The 17,675-nt window shown below is 46.2% G+C and overlaps 1 protein-coding gene across 1 annotated transcript in view; it reads left to right on the forward strand.

The window, feature by feature from the left end:
- TTC39C (tetratricopeptide repeat domain 39C) overlaps window positions 1-17,675 on the forward strand; it is a 174,313-nt gene that overhangs the window by 66,616 nt on the left and 90,022 nt on the right. Inside the window, exon 2 of the mRNA XM_063923603.1 lies at window positions 9,204-9,252. Within this exon, the coding sequence (XP_063779673.1) occupies window positions 9,204-9,252 (49 nt within the window). The remainder of the gene's footprint in view (window positions 1-9,203; window positions 9,253-17,675) is intronic.

Genomic DNA, 17,675 nt, shown 5'->3' on the forward strand with positions numbered 1-17,675 from the left:
TATATGTGTGTGTGTATGTGTGTGTATATATATATATATATATATATATATATATATATATATATATATATATATACTATTGTAATGACCTCAGTGTTATTCTAGTTACCTGCAGTGTCCTTAATCATATCCTGGAAAAGGACAAAACATTGACTTTTGCAAGACTCTGCGGCACCCAACACTCAAGACTTTTCTGGCCTTGCGTATGATCTGTAATGATATTAACATAGGTATTCATATTGATTTGGAATTTGTCCTTTTATTGCGTGGCAAGGGTTTTTACTTATCCCCGACAATGACGGAGAAGAGCAGTAATGGAATCTTTAATGTGCAAGGAAGTGATTCAAGTACTTAATAGCTTTTTCTGAATGCATACTCGAGGTTTTTTTTCTGAAATGTACCACAAAATATATTTTCTATGTTATTTCAAGTAGTGGGTAGAGGATTAGTAAATATAGCTCATTCTGGGCAATTTGTGAGCTGCTGGCGCACAGCCTGTACAGTGACTCATCCTTTATTTCACTGCTCCCGCAGTCTATGTTTAATAATGACTTCAGAGCATAAATCAATGTACAATAGGCTTCTAAAGCATTTTAGACAATGTAAAAAACCTTTCCTGTGAAGATGGTGAACAAAGTGCGTATGACCTTCGTCATTTTTAGATGAAAGAATACTAGATAATTTCCTGAGGTGATTCACAATATTGTCTTATGCCTTGTGCTTGAACGCGGGATTGTGGGATTTTGGTTGATCAAACATGGTTTGGGGCTTGTTGTGTTTTCATAGTGTAGCCAGTGTGGTCTGTAAAAGTTTCTTCCTGCACTAGTCTGGGTCATTAGGTAAGTTTTTGTGGCTGATATGTTCATGGTCTTAATGGAGTTCGATGTAATCTTTCTATTTTATAGTGTGAGGAATATATCAATAATGATGTGCCAATTTCTATCAAAGGAGCTGCCTTTTTAAAATGTGATTTTGGGCCCTTATGTTGGCTTCGTCCTTAAGATGGATGTACATAGACATGGTTAGTGGCAGCTGCAGCACAAATACTATGGGAGTTCCAGAGCCTCCCCTTACCGCAGTGCTGGGTTCTATGATTCTTATCATTGTGCTTATTATACAGCCTTGTTTATGTGTGGGAAGCGATCCACCTGCACACTTGGGCATCTTTCGTTGTGTGCAGCCTTACATTTAGTGTACAGATGCCTCTCCAGCAAAACTGGGACAGTCCTCAGCAGTCGGTTTATGTCGGGGCAGAGTTTTACGTTGTTTAGTGAACATATTTCAAGATCCTTCTATCTCAAAATAAATCTCAAAGGAGCATAATGTCATTATCAACCAGTCACAGCAAATACCACAAAGTGGAAGAAAAGCATTGAAAAAGCAGCCATTACGTCTGCAATGGGAGAATAATAGCTACAGTATGTAACTTTCCCAAATGTAAAAAAAAATGCGGTAACCCTAGATTATTTCGCCATTGAGCCTCCAGCCAATCCATCCTAAACAAGAAACTAGTTTTTCCTTGAAGAGACTGAAAGGAGGCATTCCCAGCAGAATCCACACCTGTAGTATGGTCTTTTTAGTGGCTGCACTCTGGGCAATTTTATGTATTTATATAACTATAATCTGTCCCTTTTATTCCTGGTTGTCTATGGGATTTGGAGCGCCATTAATTACAATTTGTTAGATCACCCAAAAATGATTCTTATTAAATTTCCCCCGGTAGTCTTTTCTGATATTAATGTCTTTTTACAAATTGGTCCTCCCAGAGCTGAGCATAATAATATTTCCCAGTGAGACTCTGAATACTTTATATTTCCATATAAAAAAAAACATATAATAATGTATAAACATTAGGTATTAATAGACTACAGAAAAGTGAGCTAAGCATTTGGGTTAAAGAGCACTTACGTAAAGAAACAGGAATTTACATATTTCAAATACCTGTATTATGCCTGTGCAGGAATTTTTCTATCTGGATACAGTTGTGGATCCTCCTTACTGAGACGTGTGTAAGGCAGAAGTTATATCATATATCCATTACAGTCTTACACCATTGGGTGCTACAATGCTGTCGCTAATGTTGTGTTTCATTCATTGCCAAGAGTACATCATTAATGATTAGAGCCTAAGCAATTCATCACCACCAAATCATATTGTTAACTGTAATGATGACTAACGTTGTTTTTTATCAATAAAGATCTGCAATACTAGCAGCACTGCTTAAACTGTAATTCTGCGTTATGTACGGTTACCCAAATCAGCCAGTCAGTGAATAGTTGTCGGCAATTTAGGACCCTACAGTGTCACATAGGCACTCCCCTCATTTAACCCCAGAGTAGAAAGCATGTTAGCATAGGCTTGAATAAGATATGCTTTATCCCTTGGAGGAGTATGAAGGCCAGATACAAGGATGCGCAGAACCAAATTGGTAGAACACAAGAGGGAGCATATGATCCTATGAAACTATTGACTGTTTTTTACATCCTGGTTCCTGATGCAGCATAAACTAAGATTGGTTCTAGCAAGCAGTGCTTTTCCAGAGTTTGTGTTCTGTGACCTCTGCGACAGCACATTCTCGTTTTATCGCTGTATTGTCAGCTGCCACTACTCATGACAAGGTACAGCAGCAAGTTGTGCCGTTTGTACTGTTGCTCTTGACTGGGCCTAGCCTGTATCTGTCATGTTACCCTTAGCTGTCTCATTTCTTTAAGGTGATTTTTCAACCACAGGTCCTAATTTGGTTGTGTGTTAACTCATAATACACCTATAACACTGTGGTAAATGACACTACATCACAGCAGCTTTACACCATCCACTTCTGCTGTGCTACTTTCAGATTTACATGTTTTGTGTAGGTGGGACTATGTCCATAGTGAGAGTGATTTACTGTATGCTTCTGACCCCTGAAAGATTTAGTAAAGCCTATTTCTCTGACGTCCTAAGTGGATGCTGGGGACTCCGTCAGGACCATGGGGAATAGCGGCTCCGCAGGAGACAGGGCACAAAAGTAAAAGCTTTAGGATCAGGTGGTGTGCACTGGCTCCTCCCCCTATGACCCTCCTCCAAGCCTCAGTTAGGTTTTTGTGCCCGGCCGAGAAGGGTGCAATCTAGGTGGCTCTCCTAAAGAGCTGCTTAGAGTAAAAGTTTTGTTAGGTTTTTTATTTTCAGTGAGTCCTGCTGGCAACAGGCTCACTGCAACGAGGGACTTAGGGGAGAAGAAGTGAACTCACCTGCGTGCAGGATGGATTGGCTTCTTAGGCTACTGGACACTAGCTCCAGAGGGACGATCACAGGTACAGCCTGGATGGGTCACCGGAGCCGCGCCGCCGACCCCCTTGCAGATGCTGAAGAGAGAAGAGGTCCAGAAATCGGCGGCTGAAGACTTCTCAGTCTTCATGAGGTAGCGCACAGCACTGCAGCTGTGCGCCATTGCTCTCAGCACACTTCACACCAACGGTCACTGAGGGTGCAGGGCGCTTGGGGGGGCGCCCTGGGCAGCAATGAAAGTACCTATGCTGGCTAAAAATACATCACATATAGCCCCTGGGGCTATATGGATGTATTTAACCCCTGCCAGGTTGTCAGAAAAACGGGAGAAGAAGCCCGCCGAAAAGGGGGCGGGGCCTATTCTCCTCAGCACACAGCGCCATTTTCCTACACAGCTCCGCTGCTAGGAAGGCTCCCAGGCTCTCCCCTGCACTGCACTACAGAAACAGGGTTAAAACAGAGAGGGGGGGCACTTATTTGGCGATATTATTATATATTAAGATGCTATAAGGGAAAACACTTATATAAGGTTGTCCCTGTATAATATAGCGTTTTGGTGTGTGCTGGCAAACTCTCCCTCTGTCTCCCCAAAGGGCTAGTGGGGTCCTGTCCTCTATCAGAGCATTCCCTGTGTGTGTGCTGTGTGTCGGTACGTGTGTGTCGACATGTATGAGGACGATGTTGGTGAGGAGGCGGAGCAATTGCCTGTAATGGTGATGTCACTCTCTAGGGAGTCGACACCGGAATGGATGGCTTATTTAGGGAATTACGTGATAATGTCAACACGCTGCAAGGTCGGTTGACGACATGAGACGGCCGGCAAACCAATTAGTACCAGGCGTCTCAAACACCGTCAGGGGCTTTAAAACGCCCATTTACCTCAGTCGGTAGACACGGACACGGACACTGACTCCAGTGTCGACGGTGAAGAAACAAACGTATTTTCCATTTGGGCCACACGTTACATGTTAAGGGCAATGAAGGAGGTGTTACATATTTCTGATACTACAAGTACCACAAAAGAGGGTATTATGTGGGGTGTGAAAAAACTACCTGTAGTTTTTCCTGAATCAGATAAATTAAATGAAGTGTGTGATGATGCGTGGGTTTCCCCCGATAGAAAATTATTGGCGTTATACCCTTTCCCGCCAGAAGTTAGGGCGCGTTGGGAAACACCCCTTAGGGTGGATAAGGCGCTCACACGCTTATCAAAACAAGTGGCGTTACCGTCTCCAGATACGGCCGCCCTCAAGGAGCCAGCTGATAGGAGGCTGGAAAATATCCTAAAAAGTATATACACACATACTGGTGTTATACTGCGACCAGCGATCGCCTCAGCCTGGATGTGCAGCGCTGGGGTGGCTTGGTCGGATTCCCTGACTGAAAATATTGATACCCTTGACAGGGACAGTATTTTATTGACTATAGAGCATTTAAAGGATGCATTTCTATATATGCGAGATGCACAGAGGGATATTTGCACTCTGGCATCAAGAGTAAGTGCGATGTCCATATCTGCCAGAAGATGTTTATGGACACGACCGTGGTCAGGTGATGCAGATTCCAAACGGCACATGGAAGTATTGCCGTATAAAGGGGAGGAGTTATTTGGGGTCGGTCCATCGGACCTGGTGGCCACGGCAACAGCTGGAAAATCCACCCTTTTTACCCCAAGTCACATCTCAGCAGAAAAAGACACCGTCTTTTCAGCCTCAGTCCTTTCGTCCCCATAAGGGCAAGCAGGCAAAAGGCCAGTCATATCTGCCCAGGGATAGAGGAAAGGGAAGAAGACTGCAGCAGGCAGCCCATTCCCAGGAACAAAAGCCCTCCACCGCTTTTGCCAAGTCCTCAGCATGACGCTGGGGCCGTACAGGACTCAGGTGCGGTGGGGGGTCGTCTCAAGAGTTTCAGCGCGCAGTGGGCTCACTCGCAAGTGGACCCCTGGATCCTACAAGTAGTGTCCCAGGGGTACAGATTGGAAATTCGAGACGTCTCCCCCTCGCAGGTTCCTGAAGTCTGCTTTACCAACGTCTCCCTCCGACAGGGAGGCAGTATTGGAAACAATTCACAAGCTGTATTCCCAGCAGGTGATAATCAAAGTACCCCTCCTACAACAAGGAAAGGGGTATTATTCCACACTATATTGTGGTACTGAAGCCAGACGGCTCGGTGAGACCTATTCTAAATCTGAAATATTTGAACACTTACATACAAAGGTTCAAATCAAGATGGAGTCACTCAGAGCAGTGATAGCGAACCAGGAAGAAGGGGACTATATGGTGTCCCTGGACATCAAGGATGCTTACCTCCATGTCCCAATTTGCCCTTCTCACCAAGGGTACCTCAGGTTCGTGGTACAAAACTGTCACTATCAGTTTCAGACGCTGCCGTTTGGATTGTCCACGGCACCCCGGGTCTTTACCAAGGTAATGGCCGAAATGATGATTCTTCTTCAAAGAAAAGGCGTCTTAATTATCCCTTACTTGGACGATCTCCTGATAAGGGCAAGGTCCAGAGAACAGTTGGAGGTCGGAGTTGCACTATCTCAAGTAGTTCTACGACAGCACGGGTGGATTCTAAATATTCCAAAATCGCAGCTGTCTCCGACGACACGTCTGCTGTTCCTAGGGATGATTCTGGACACAGTCCAGAAAAAGGTGTTTCTCCCGGAGGAGAAAGCCAGGGAGTTATCCGAGCTAGTCAGGAACCTCCTAAAACCAGGAAAAGTGTCAGTGCATCATTGCACAAGGGTCCTGGGAAAAATGGTGGCTTCTTACGAAGCGATTCCATTCGGCAGATTTCACGCAAGAACTTTTCAGTGGGATCTGCTGGAAAAATGGTCCGGATCGCATCTTCAGATGCATCAGCGGATAACCCTGTCTCCAAGGACAAGGGTGTCTCTTCTGTGGTGGCTGCAGAGTGCTCATCTACTAAAGGGCCACAGATTCGGCATTCAGGACTGGGTCCTGGTGACCACGGATGCCAGCCTGAAAGGCTGGGGAGCAGTCACACAAGGAAAAAATTTCCAGGGAGTGTGATCAAGTCTGGAGACTTCTCTCCACATAAATGTACTGGAGCTAAGAGCAATTTACAATGCTCTAAGCTTAGCAAGACCTCTGCTTCAAGGTCAGCCGGTATTGATCCAGTGGGACAACATCACGGCAGTCGCCCACGTAAACAGACAGGGCGGCACAAGAAGCAGGAGGGCAATGGCAGAAACTGCAAGGATTCTTCGCTGGGCGGAAAATCATGTGATAGCACTGTCAGCAGTGTTCATTCCGGGAGTGGACAACTGGGAAGCAGACTTCCTCAGCACGACCTCCACCCGGGAGAGTGGGGACTTCATCGGGAAGTCTTCCACATGATTGTGAACCGTTGGGAAAGTCCAAAGGTGGACATGATGGCGTCCCGCCTGAACAAAAAACTGGACAGGTATTGCGCCAGGTTAAGAGACCCTCAGGCAATAGCTGTGGACGTTCTGGTAACACCGTGGGTGTACCAGTCGGTGTATGTGTTCCCTCCTCTGCTTCTCATACCTAAGGTACTGAGAATTATAAGACGTAGAGGAGTAAGAACTATACTCGTGGCTCCGGATTGGCCAAGAAGGACTTGGTACCCGGAACTTCAAGAGATGCTCACAGAGGACTCATGGCCTCTGCCGCTAAGAAGGGACTTGCTTCAGCAAGTACCATGTCTGTTCCAAGACTTACCGCGGCTGCGTTTGACGGCATGGCGGTTGAACGCCGGATCCTAAGGGAAAAAGGCATTCTGGAAGAGGTCATTTCTACCCTGGTCAAAGCCAGGAAGGAGGTGACCGCACAACATTATCACCACATGTGGCGAAAATATGTTGCGTGGTGTGAGGCCAGGAAGGCCCCACGAAGAAATTTCAACTCGGTCGATTCCTGCATTTCCTGCAAACAGGAGTGTCTATGGGCCTCAAATTGGGGTCCATTAAGGTTCAAATTTCGGCCCTGTCGATTTTCTTCCAGAAAGAATTGGCTTCAGTTCCTGAAGTCCAGAAGTTTGTCAAGGGAGTACTGCATATACAACCCCCTTTTGTGCCTCCAGTGGCACTGTGGGATCTCAACGTAGTTCTGGGATTCCTCAAATCACATTGGTTTAAACCGCTCAAATCTGTGGATTTGAAATATCTCACATGGAAAGTGACCATGATGTTGGCCCTGGCCTCGGCCAGGCGAGTGTCAGAATTGGCGGCTTTGTCTCACAAAAGCCCATATCTGATTGTCCATTCGGACAGGGCAGAGCTGCGGACTCGTCCCCAGTTTCTCCCTAAGGTGGTGTCAGCGTTTCACCTGAACCAGCTTATTGTGGTACCTGCGGCTACTAGGGACTTGGAGGACTCCAAGTTGCTAGATGTTGTCAGGGCCCTGAAAATATAGGTTTCCAGGACGGCTGGAGTCAGGAAAACTGACTTGCTGTTATCCTGTATGCACCCAAAAAACTGGGTGCTCTTGCTTCTAAGCAGACGATTGCTAGTTGGATGTGTAGTACAATTCAGCTTGCACATTCTGTGGCAGGCCTGCCACAGCCAAAATATGTAAATGCCCATTCCACAAGGAAGGTGGGCTCATCTTGGGCGGCTGCCCGAGGGGTCTCGGCTTTACAAATTTGCCGAGCTGCTACTTGGTCAGGGGCACACCCTGGCTGAGGAGGACCTGGAGTTCTCTCACTCGGTGCTGCAGAGTCATCCGCACTCTCCCGCCCGTTTGGGAGCTTTGGTATAATCCCCATGGTCCTGACGGAGTCCCCAGCATCCACTTAGGACGTCAGAGAAAATAAGAATTTACTTACCGATAATTCTATTTCTCGTAGTCCGTAGTGGATGCTGGGCGCCCATCCCAAGTGCGGATTGTCTGCAATACTTGTACATAGTTATTGTTACAAAAATCGGGTTATTATTGTTGTGAGCCATCTTTTCAGAGGCTCCGCTGTTATCATGCTGTTAACTGGGTTCAGATCACAGGTTGTACAGTGTGATTGGTGTGGCTGGTATGAGTCTTACCCGGGATTCAAAATCCTTCCTTATTGTGTACGCTCGTCCGGGCACAGTATCCTAACTGAGGCTTGGAGGAGGGTCATAGGGGGAGGAGCCAGTGCACACCACCTGATCCTAAAGCTTTTACTTTTGTGCCCTGTCTCCTGCGGAGCCGTTATTCCCCATGGTCCTGACGGAGTCCCCAGCATCCACTACGGACTACGAGAAATAGAATTATCGGTAAGTAAATTCTTATTATTGCTTAGGAAAGTACATGTGTGTTTCAGAAGGTAGAAATTCCTAGCGGAATGGTGAGCTTGGAACCCCTAGTTTGCTGCTCCACAGTACAGATCTTACACAGTTTGGCCTGTACTTTTTAATACTTCTTGTGCAGTTGCAGGTAGAATGTTTCCCTTGTTGTACATGGTAAAATATGTCCCTTTGGTATACTGCTGATGTTCACAAGTGGTGTAAAAGACAAGTGTCTGGGTGCTCCTTGGTGTCCACTAACTAGGTGCCTAATCATGCCATAGCCTCCTAATTGCTGGAAGATGTGAGTTGTACAATCACTAAATGACTCTTCAATAGACAAATGACGACATCCAGAACCATTAATCAAGCTTCCCTTGTTACCCCCTTTGTTTGCTACTGGGGATGAGGTTGATGTCCAAGAGTGTCCTTACCCCCTGACATCCTGATTACAGATGTTAATGACAAGAGAAAATATACTGCCTTGGTGTGGAGTTTCTGGTATTCCACAAATATGTTTGTTTTCTCATCTTATTCTACTTGTATATTTTTATGTTCTATAGCAGCGCTTTGTTTTGTTGCATGTATTCGTAGTGCATATTTTTAGATATTCTGAGTTTGCCATATCTTCATTATTGTTCATTTTTGTATATGTATAATAATCCCACCTGTTTGTTGTGTTTTGTAGGAATCACAGTCCATTGATGAGTTTTGGAGCTAGTTTTGTCAGCTTTTTGGTAAGTGCTGAGATATCTTCAGTTCCACATATACATATAGGTATTATGTGATCACAATATATCTTTTTGTGTTTGTTTCTGCCACGTGTGTTTATAATCATTCATTTGACCGATATATTTCTGTATATTTGAACATTATGACATACCTTTATATGACATTCATGGGTTTCATGTACAAAGACTAAAAAATCTCAGTCTGTATTGTTTGAAGCAGAGAAGGGAAGGGGGGGGGGGGGGGGGGGGACATGATAGAAACTTTCAAATATATATCAAGGGTTTTCACAAAGTCCAGGAGGGAAACATTCTTCAAATGGAGAGAAGTATTAAAGCACGAAGACATGCACTGAAACTAGAGGGAGGTAGGTTCAGGGGAAATTTGAGATTAATTACTTCACAGAAAGAGTAGTGGAAAGTAGACTAGCCTCCCCATCAGAGGTGGTAGCAATTTAAACATGCATGGGATACACATAAGGATATCTTTACAAAGAAATAAGGATCAAATAAGGTTTGAGGTAAAAAAAAAAAAAAAAAAGGGCAGACTAGATGGGCCAAGTGGTTCTTATCTGCCATCACATTCTATGTTTAATATCTTACAGGTATTGGCGCTCAGTTTAGTACCAAAATATGCTGGAAAAAATGGTCTAGCTATACTCAGTCCAAAGTCCGCAGGTTTTGATAGCAAGTCCTGAGGTCCTTAATGTTGTGCTCTCTGAATCACGACGACTCTGATAGATGTATGTAAATTAAATAAGTAACAAAGACACATCATTGTTTGAGGTCAGGTTTGTGTAGTAGAGAGGTGTGACCCGGCTGGAAATGGTCCACTCATGTAGTAGAGCAGGTAGAGGTGGAGACAAGTAGAAGGCCCCAGGTTTGCTTATATTGTGCACAATGCTTCATACAGGAGTAATAGGCTCGGGAGAAATGTGCTCCCTCCTCATCTCTTCCCAGTACACTGTAATCTCTCATGAGCAGGGAGTTCTCACCCAGCCCTGTCCTTGTTTTCATTGTGCCCCCACTCAGTCAGTAACTTAAATCCTTTCTGTCTGCCCATCCTAATCATGGGGTCACCAATTGCTAGTAGTATGTAGTTGAGGTATGGAGGAGAGGGACTTAGGGGTCTATTTACTAAGCCATGGAGAGAGATAAAGTACCAGGCAATCAGTGTTTGAAAAGTTAGGAACTGGTTGGCTAGTACTTTATCTCCGTCCACTTCATCTTTCTCCAAGGCTTAGTAAATAGACACCTCAGTCTTGTACATGTCCATACTCTTTGCTTCTAGCTCAGGTGTAGGCAATCTGTGGCAGTCCAATTGTTGAGGTACTACACATCCCAGCATACCACAGCTTAGCATACCTTAACCTCAAAACTATGAAACGGTTTTGAAAACTTGGATGTGTAGTTCCACAGCAGCTAGCATGCCAAAGGTTGCCTTCTCTATTCTAGTTGATGAATTCAGGAGATAATGGGTGGATATATGTGATGGACATGATGAGTTCAGTAGATATAGGGGGTGAGTGGATAGATGTGATGGACAAATGACAATGGCTTCTTATTTGCTTCTTACAGTTATAAAACCTGCTGACTGTTACATTTTGTGCATGTTCTGTTTGCCAGGAATCATAGCGCTGGTGTGATTATTATTATTATTTCTCCTTCGTCCTAGAGGATGCTTGGGACTCCAAAAGGACCATAGGGTATAGACGGGATCCGCAGGAGACATGGGCACTTTAAGACTTTTATGGGTGTGAACTGGCTCCTCCCTCTATGCCCCTCCTCCAGACCTCCGTTAGATTCTGTGCCCAGAGGAGACTGAGTGCACACTAGGGGAGCTCTACTGAGTTTCGCTAAAAAATACTTTTGTTAGGTTTATTATTTTCAGGGAGCACTGCTGGCAACAGGCTCCCTGCTTCGTGGGACTGAGGGGAGAGAAGCAGACCTACTTCTGTGAGTTCAAAGGCTCTGCTTCTTAGGCTACTGGACACCATTAGCTCCAGAGGGTCTGATCACTTGGTGTGCCTAGCTGCTCATTCCCGGAGCTGCGCCGCCGCCCCCTTCACAGAGCCTGAAGAGAGAAGCCGGGTGAGTAGTATAAGCAAGAAGACTTCAAAGGCGGCAGAAGACTTCAGATCTTCCTGAGGTACCGCGCAGCGGTCGCGCTGCGCACCATTGCTCCCTCACACAAGCGGCTCTATATGGGTGCAGGGCGCAGGGGGGGCGCCCTGGGCAGCAATGTATCCTCATTTGAGACTGGCATGAAGGTATACATTGCATAGGCAATGTATACAGACCCCCGCCAGTATAAATAAAAGCGGGAATGAAGCGCGCCGGGTAGGGGGCGGGGCTTCCTCCTTAAGCTCTAACCAGCGCCATTTTCTCCACAGCTTGCTGCAGAGACGCTGCTCCTGGCCCTTCACTGCTGTACACAAGTAACAGGGTGCACAACATTTTCGTGTTGATTATTTGGTATAAAGCGCTTAGTGGTCTGGGGCGTTATTTAATTCCTTCAGACCGGTGAGGCGCTGGGTGTGAGCTGGCAAACTCCTTTTCTGTCTCTCTGAAGGACCTTACTGTGGGTCTGTCACCTATAGCCCAGTGTGTTTGGGGGTGTCGGTGCGCATGTGTCGACATGTCTGAGGTTGGAGGCTCTTCCCAGGAGGAGGCTGGTGTGGAGACTGAACAGAATGTGGGAGTGACTCAGTCGGCACCGCCGACTGCTGATTGGGTAGATATGTGGAATGTTTTAAATGCAAGTGTGGCTTTATTGCATAAGAGGTTAGACAAATCTGAGTCTCAGAACCAAGCATGGAGACAATCCATGGGAGATGATTTGTCACAATCTCTGGCCCCCTCAGGGTCGCAGAAACGTTCATTTACCCAGATAGCAAACACTGATACCGACACGGATTCCGACTCCAGTGTCGATTATGATGATGCCAAGTTACATCCTAAGGTGGCCAAGAGTATTCAGTACATAATTGTGGCAATTAAAGAGGTGTTACATATCACAGAAGACCCCACTGTCCCTGACACAAGGGTCTGTATGTTTAAGGGAAAGAAACCTGAGGTAATGTTTCCTCCCTCTCATGAACTGAACGCTCTTTTTGAAAAAGCTTGGGAATCCCCTGACAAGAGACTGCAGATTCCCAGGAGGATTGCTATGGCGTATCCTTTTCCCTTGCAGGATAGGTTACGGTGGGAATCCTCCCCGACGGTGGACAAAGCTCTGGCGTGTTTGTCCAAAAAGGTGGCGCTACCGTCCCCTGACACGGCGGCCCTAAAGGATCCTGCGGATCGTAAGCAGGAAACTACCTTAAAATCTATTTTTGTTACTACGGGTACGCTGCTCAGGCCGGCTGTGGCGTCGGCATGGGTGAGTAGCGCTATTGAAAGATGGGCAGATAACTTGTCATCTGACATAGACACCCTGGATAAGGATAACGTACTTTTGACGCTGGGTCATATCAGGGACGCAGCAATATATCTAAGGGAAGCGGCGAGAGATATTGGCCTCTTGCGATCAAGGGCAAATGCCATGGCAGTCTCGGCTAGGAGGGCGTTGTGGACTCATCAGTGGAATGGTGATCCTGACTCTAAAAAGGCTATGGAGGCCCTGCCCTTCAAAGGTGAAGTTTTATTTTGTGAGGGCCTCGCGGACCTGGTTTCTACAGCTACCGCGGGTAAGACTTTTCTTTTTTGCCTTTTGTCCCTCCACAGCAAAAGAAAACGCCTCAATACCAGATGCAGTCCTTTCGGTCTCATAAATTCAGAAAAGGACGTGGATCTTCCTTCCTCGCGGCCAAAGGTAAGGGAAGAGGAAAAAGATTGCCGGCTGTGGCGAGCTCCCAGGAGCAGAAGTCCTCCCCGGCTTCTACAAAATCCACCGCATGACGCTGGGTCTCCTCTGCGGGAATCCGCACCGGTGGGGGCACGTCTTCAGCTCTTCGGTCAAGTCTGGGTTCGCTCGGGCCTGGATCCTTGGGTGCTGGAAATTATGACCCACGGATACAAACTGGAGTTCCAAGACGTGCCCCCACACCGATTTTTCAAATCTGCCTTACCAGTTTCTCACACAGAGAGAGAGGTAGTGTGTGCTGCGATACAAAAGCTGTGTCACCAGCAAGTCATTGTCACGATTCCCCCGTTACAACAGGGGAAAGGTTTTAATTAAACCCTGTTCGTGGTCCCGAAGCCGGATGGATGCATACCTACATGTCCCCATATATCCTCCTCATCAGGCGTTCCCGAGGTTCGCTGTTCAGGATTGTCACTACCAATTTCAGACGTTGCCGTTTGGTCTTTTCACGGCCCCGAGGATTTTCACCAAAGTAATGGCGGAAATGATGGTGCTCCTGCGCAAGCAAAGGGTCACAATTATCCCATACTTGGACGATCTCCTGATAAAGGTGAGATCAAGGGAGCAGTTACTAAAAAGCGTTGCGCTCTCCCTGAAGGTGCTGCAACAACATGGCTGGCTCCTAAATTTACCAAAGTCGCAGTTGATTCCGACAACTCGGCTGTCGTTTTTGGGCATGATTCTGGGCACGGAACTGCAGAGGATCTTTCTCCCGTTGGAAAAGGCTCAGGAACTCCAGAACATGGTCAAGGAACTTTTGAAACCGCCAATAGTGTCGATTCATCACTGCACTCGAGTGCTGGGGAAAATGGTGGCGGCCTACAAGGCCATTCCGTTTGGCAGATTCCATGCAAGAACCTTTCAGTGGGACCTGCTGGACAAGTGGTAGTGAAGCTTGTCTGCACATAAACGTGCTGGAGTTGAGGGCCATCTACAACGGCCTTCGGCAAGCGGAACATCTTCTTCGCGACCTGCCCGTTCTGATTCAGTCGTACAACATTTACAGCTGTGGCGCACGTAAACTGCCAGGGCGGAACAAAGAGCAGAGCGGCGATGGCGGAGGCCACCAAGATTCTTCGCTGGGCGGAAAAACATGCAAGCGCTCTGTCAGCGGTCTTCATTCCAGGAGTGGACAACTGGGAAGCAGACTTCCTCAGCAGACACGATCTCCATCCAGGAGAGTGGGGTCTTCATCAAGAGGTCTTTGCAGACGTGACAAATCGTTGGGGACTTCCTCAAATAGACATGATGGTGTCTCACCTCAACAGGAAGCTTCAGACATATTGTTCCAGGTCGAGGGACCCTCAAGCAAAAGCAGTGGACGCACTGGTGACACCGTGGGTGTTTCAGTCGGTCTATGTGTTCCCTCCACTTCCACTCATCCCAAAGGTGATAAGATTCATAAGAAGAACAAGGGTTCAGGCGATACTCGTTGTTCCAGATTGGCCACGGAGGGCCTGGTATCCGGATCTTCAGGAATTACTCGCAGGAGATCCCTGGCCTCTTCCTCTAAGAGAGGACCTGTTACAGCAGGGGCCGTGCGTGTTCCAGGACTTACCACGGTTGCGTTTGACGGCATGGTGGTTGAACGCCAAATCCTAGCTAGAAAGGGTATTCCCGGGGAAGTCATCCCCACTCTACTTAAAGCTAGAAGGAGGTAACGGCGAAGCATTATCACCGTATTTGGAGAAAATATGTGTCTTGGTGCGAATCCAAGAATGCTCCAACAGAAGAATTTCAGCTGGGTCGTTTTCTCCACTTTTTGCAAGCAGGTGTGGATGCGGGCCTAAAGTTAGGCTCCATTAAAGTGCAGGTTTCGGCCTTATCAATTTTCTTTCAAAGGGAATTGGCCTCACTTCCAGAAGTACAGACTTTTGTGAAGAGTGTGCTACACATCCAACATCCCTTTGTGCCCCCAGTGGCACCTTAACGTGGTGTTACAGTTCCTTACGTCACATTGGTTTGAACCTTTACAAAAGGTTGACTTGAAATTTCTCACTTGGAAAGTAGTCATGCTATTGGCCTTGGCGTCCCCAAGGCGGGTGTCCGAATTGGCGGCTTTGTCTCACAAAAGCCCCTATCTGATTTTCCATGTGGATAGAGCGGAATTGAGAACTCAACAATTTCTGCCTAAGGTGGTTTCATCGTTTCACATGAACCAACCTATTGTGGTGCCTGTGGCTACTGAAGCCTTGGCGGATTCCAAGTCTCTTGATGTGGTCAGAGCTTTGAAAATTTATGTAGCCAGAATGGCTCGTGTTAGGAAAACAGAGGCGCTGTTTGTCCTGTATGCGGCCAACAAGGTTGGCACTCCTGCTTCTTAGCAGACTATTGCACGCTGGATTTGTAATACGATTCAGCAGGCTCATTCTACGTCTGGATTGCCGTTTCCGAAATCGGTGAAAGCCCACTCCACTAGGAAGGTGGGCTCATCTTGGCCGGCTGCCCAAGGCGTCTCGGCATTATAGCTTTACCGAGCAGCTACTTGGTCGGGTTCAAACACTTTTGCAAAATTCTACAAGTTTGATACCCTGGCTGAGGAGGACCTCTTGTTTGCTCAATCGGTGCTGCAGAGTCATCTGCACTCTCCCGCCCTGTCTGGAGCTTTGGTATAAACCCCATGGTCCTTTTGGAGTCCCCAGCATCCTCTAGGACGAAGGAGAAAATAGGATTTTAATACCTACCGGTAAATCCTTTTCTCTTAGTCCGTAGAGGATGCTGGGCGCCCGTCCCAGTGCGGACTCTATCTGCAGTAATTGTAAATAGTTATTGCTTATGTTGCACAAAGGTTGTGTTTAGCTAAAGGTCAGCCTGTTGCTGATCTCTTTGGTTCACGCTGTTAACTGGTTTTAGTTGTATACCATGTTGTATGTTGTGTTGTGGTGTGAGCTGGTATGTATCTCACCCTTAGTTTAACAAAATCCTTTTCCTCGAAATGTCCGTCTCCTCTGGGCACAGTTCCTATAACTGAGGTCTGGAGCAGGGGCATAGAGGGAGGAGCCAGTTCACGCCCATTAAAGTCTTAAAATGCCCATGTCTCCTGCGGATCCTGTCTATACCCCATGGTCCTTTTGGAGTCCCCAGCATCCTCTACGGACTAAGAGAAAAGGATTTACCGGTAGGTATTAAAATCCTTTTTTTTTTTTTTTTTTTTTTTTAATAGAGTAAACTTTTTATTCACGAAAAAGTGTCGGGTACAGATAATAGATGGCATAAACAACCAAACACGTTACAAGTCATGTGGTACACATACATTTACAGTGCGTCATCAGTTTCATAGAAAGCATGTCAGAAACATATGTATAGTACTAGGATACTTGCAATAACAATAAATAGATATATCAAATCTGTACACAAATATATCATCGGGGCAATGTCATTTTAAAACACAACCTAACCAAATAAAGCAGGCAAATGCCTACAAGGAAATAGAACACAAAAACATATATATAAAAAACAATCAATCAATCAATCGCATGGTAGGTACAGAGGGAAAAGTGTACTGTAAGTGTAACAAGAGTAATCAGGAAGAACAAGCTCCAAAGAACCAAACTCCAAAGAACCAAACCCAAAGGACATTGCTACAGGTCCAAAGAAGGCTAAAAAGGTTATAAAGAGGGGTCATGTGAGGAATATATAGATTTCTAGCCAGGTAGACCATATTTTCCAAAATTTAGAACTGGCATTATGTTGCATGTAAACAAAACGTTCCGTAGAGATAGTCATTCACCCGTGCCCTGAAGGAGGATTACTGGGTCCTTTAGGATCCATCCAAAGTCGTGCAAGGCACATACATTATGAACGTATAATTCCTCCCACCTGGACAGGGAATCAGAGCCTGGTATCCCAAGAACACATAATTTATGGGTTAATTCTCTCAGGGGTATCCCAGTATTTTCCAGAACCGACCTGACACGAGACCAAAAGGACTGTATAATAGGGCATGTCCATAAAAGATGACAGACAGTACCCTGGGCAAATTGCGCATTTAGTGCAGGCGTCAGCGCGCCCACCTACAAACCCAGCAAGTCGAACTGGTGTCATAGAAGTCCTATGAAATATGAAAAACTGTATCTGCTGAAACCTAAGAGATTTGGTAACTGCACGTGGGTATGCCATAGCAAGTTCCCACTCCTCCTCACCCACGGGGCCCAGGTCGACCTCCCACTTCGCACGTAAGCGAGAGAGTGGGCCAGTATGATGCCACGCAAGGAGATGTAGGTAGGAGAGGGAAATTGTCTTATTGTGGCTAAGATTAAATACAAAAGTCTTAATCGGAAACGGGAGAATTGCAGGAGGACGAAGCGTGACGAAGCTGGAGGAAACGGTAGAAATACGAGTTGGGCAAACCAAACTCATCCCACAATTGCTGGAAGGATTTCAATGTACCACCACTATATTTATTATTTATTAACAGTTTCTTGTATAGCGCAGCAAATTCCGTTGCACTTTACAGTTGGAAATAACAATAATATAACAAAACTGGGTAATAACAAACAGTCATAGAGGTAGGAAGGCCCGGCTCGCAAGCTTACACTCTATAGGGAAATAGGCATGTATATACAAG

This window comes from Pseudophryne corroboree, chromosome 5 (genome assembly GCF_028390025.1).
Source record: "Pseudophryne corroboree isolate aPseCor3 chromosome 5, aPseCor3.hap2, whole genome shotgun sequence".
Classification (NCBI taxonomy): Eukaryota; Metazoa; Chordata; class Amphibia; order Anura; family Myobatrachidae; genus Pseudophryne; species Pseudophryne corroboree.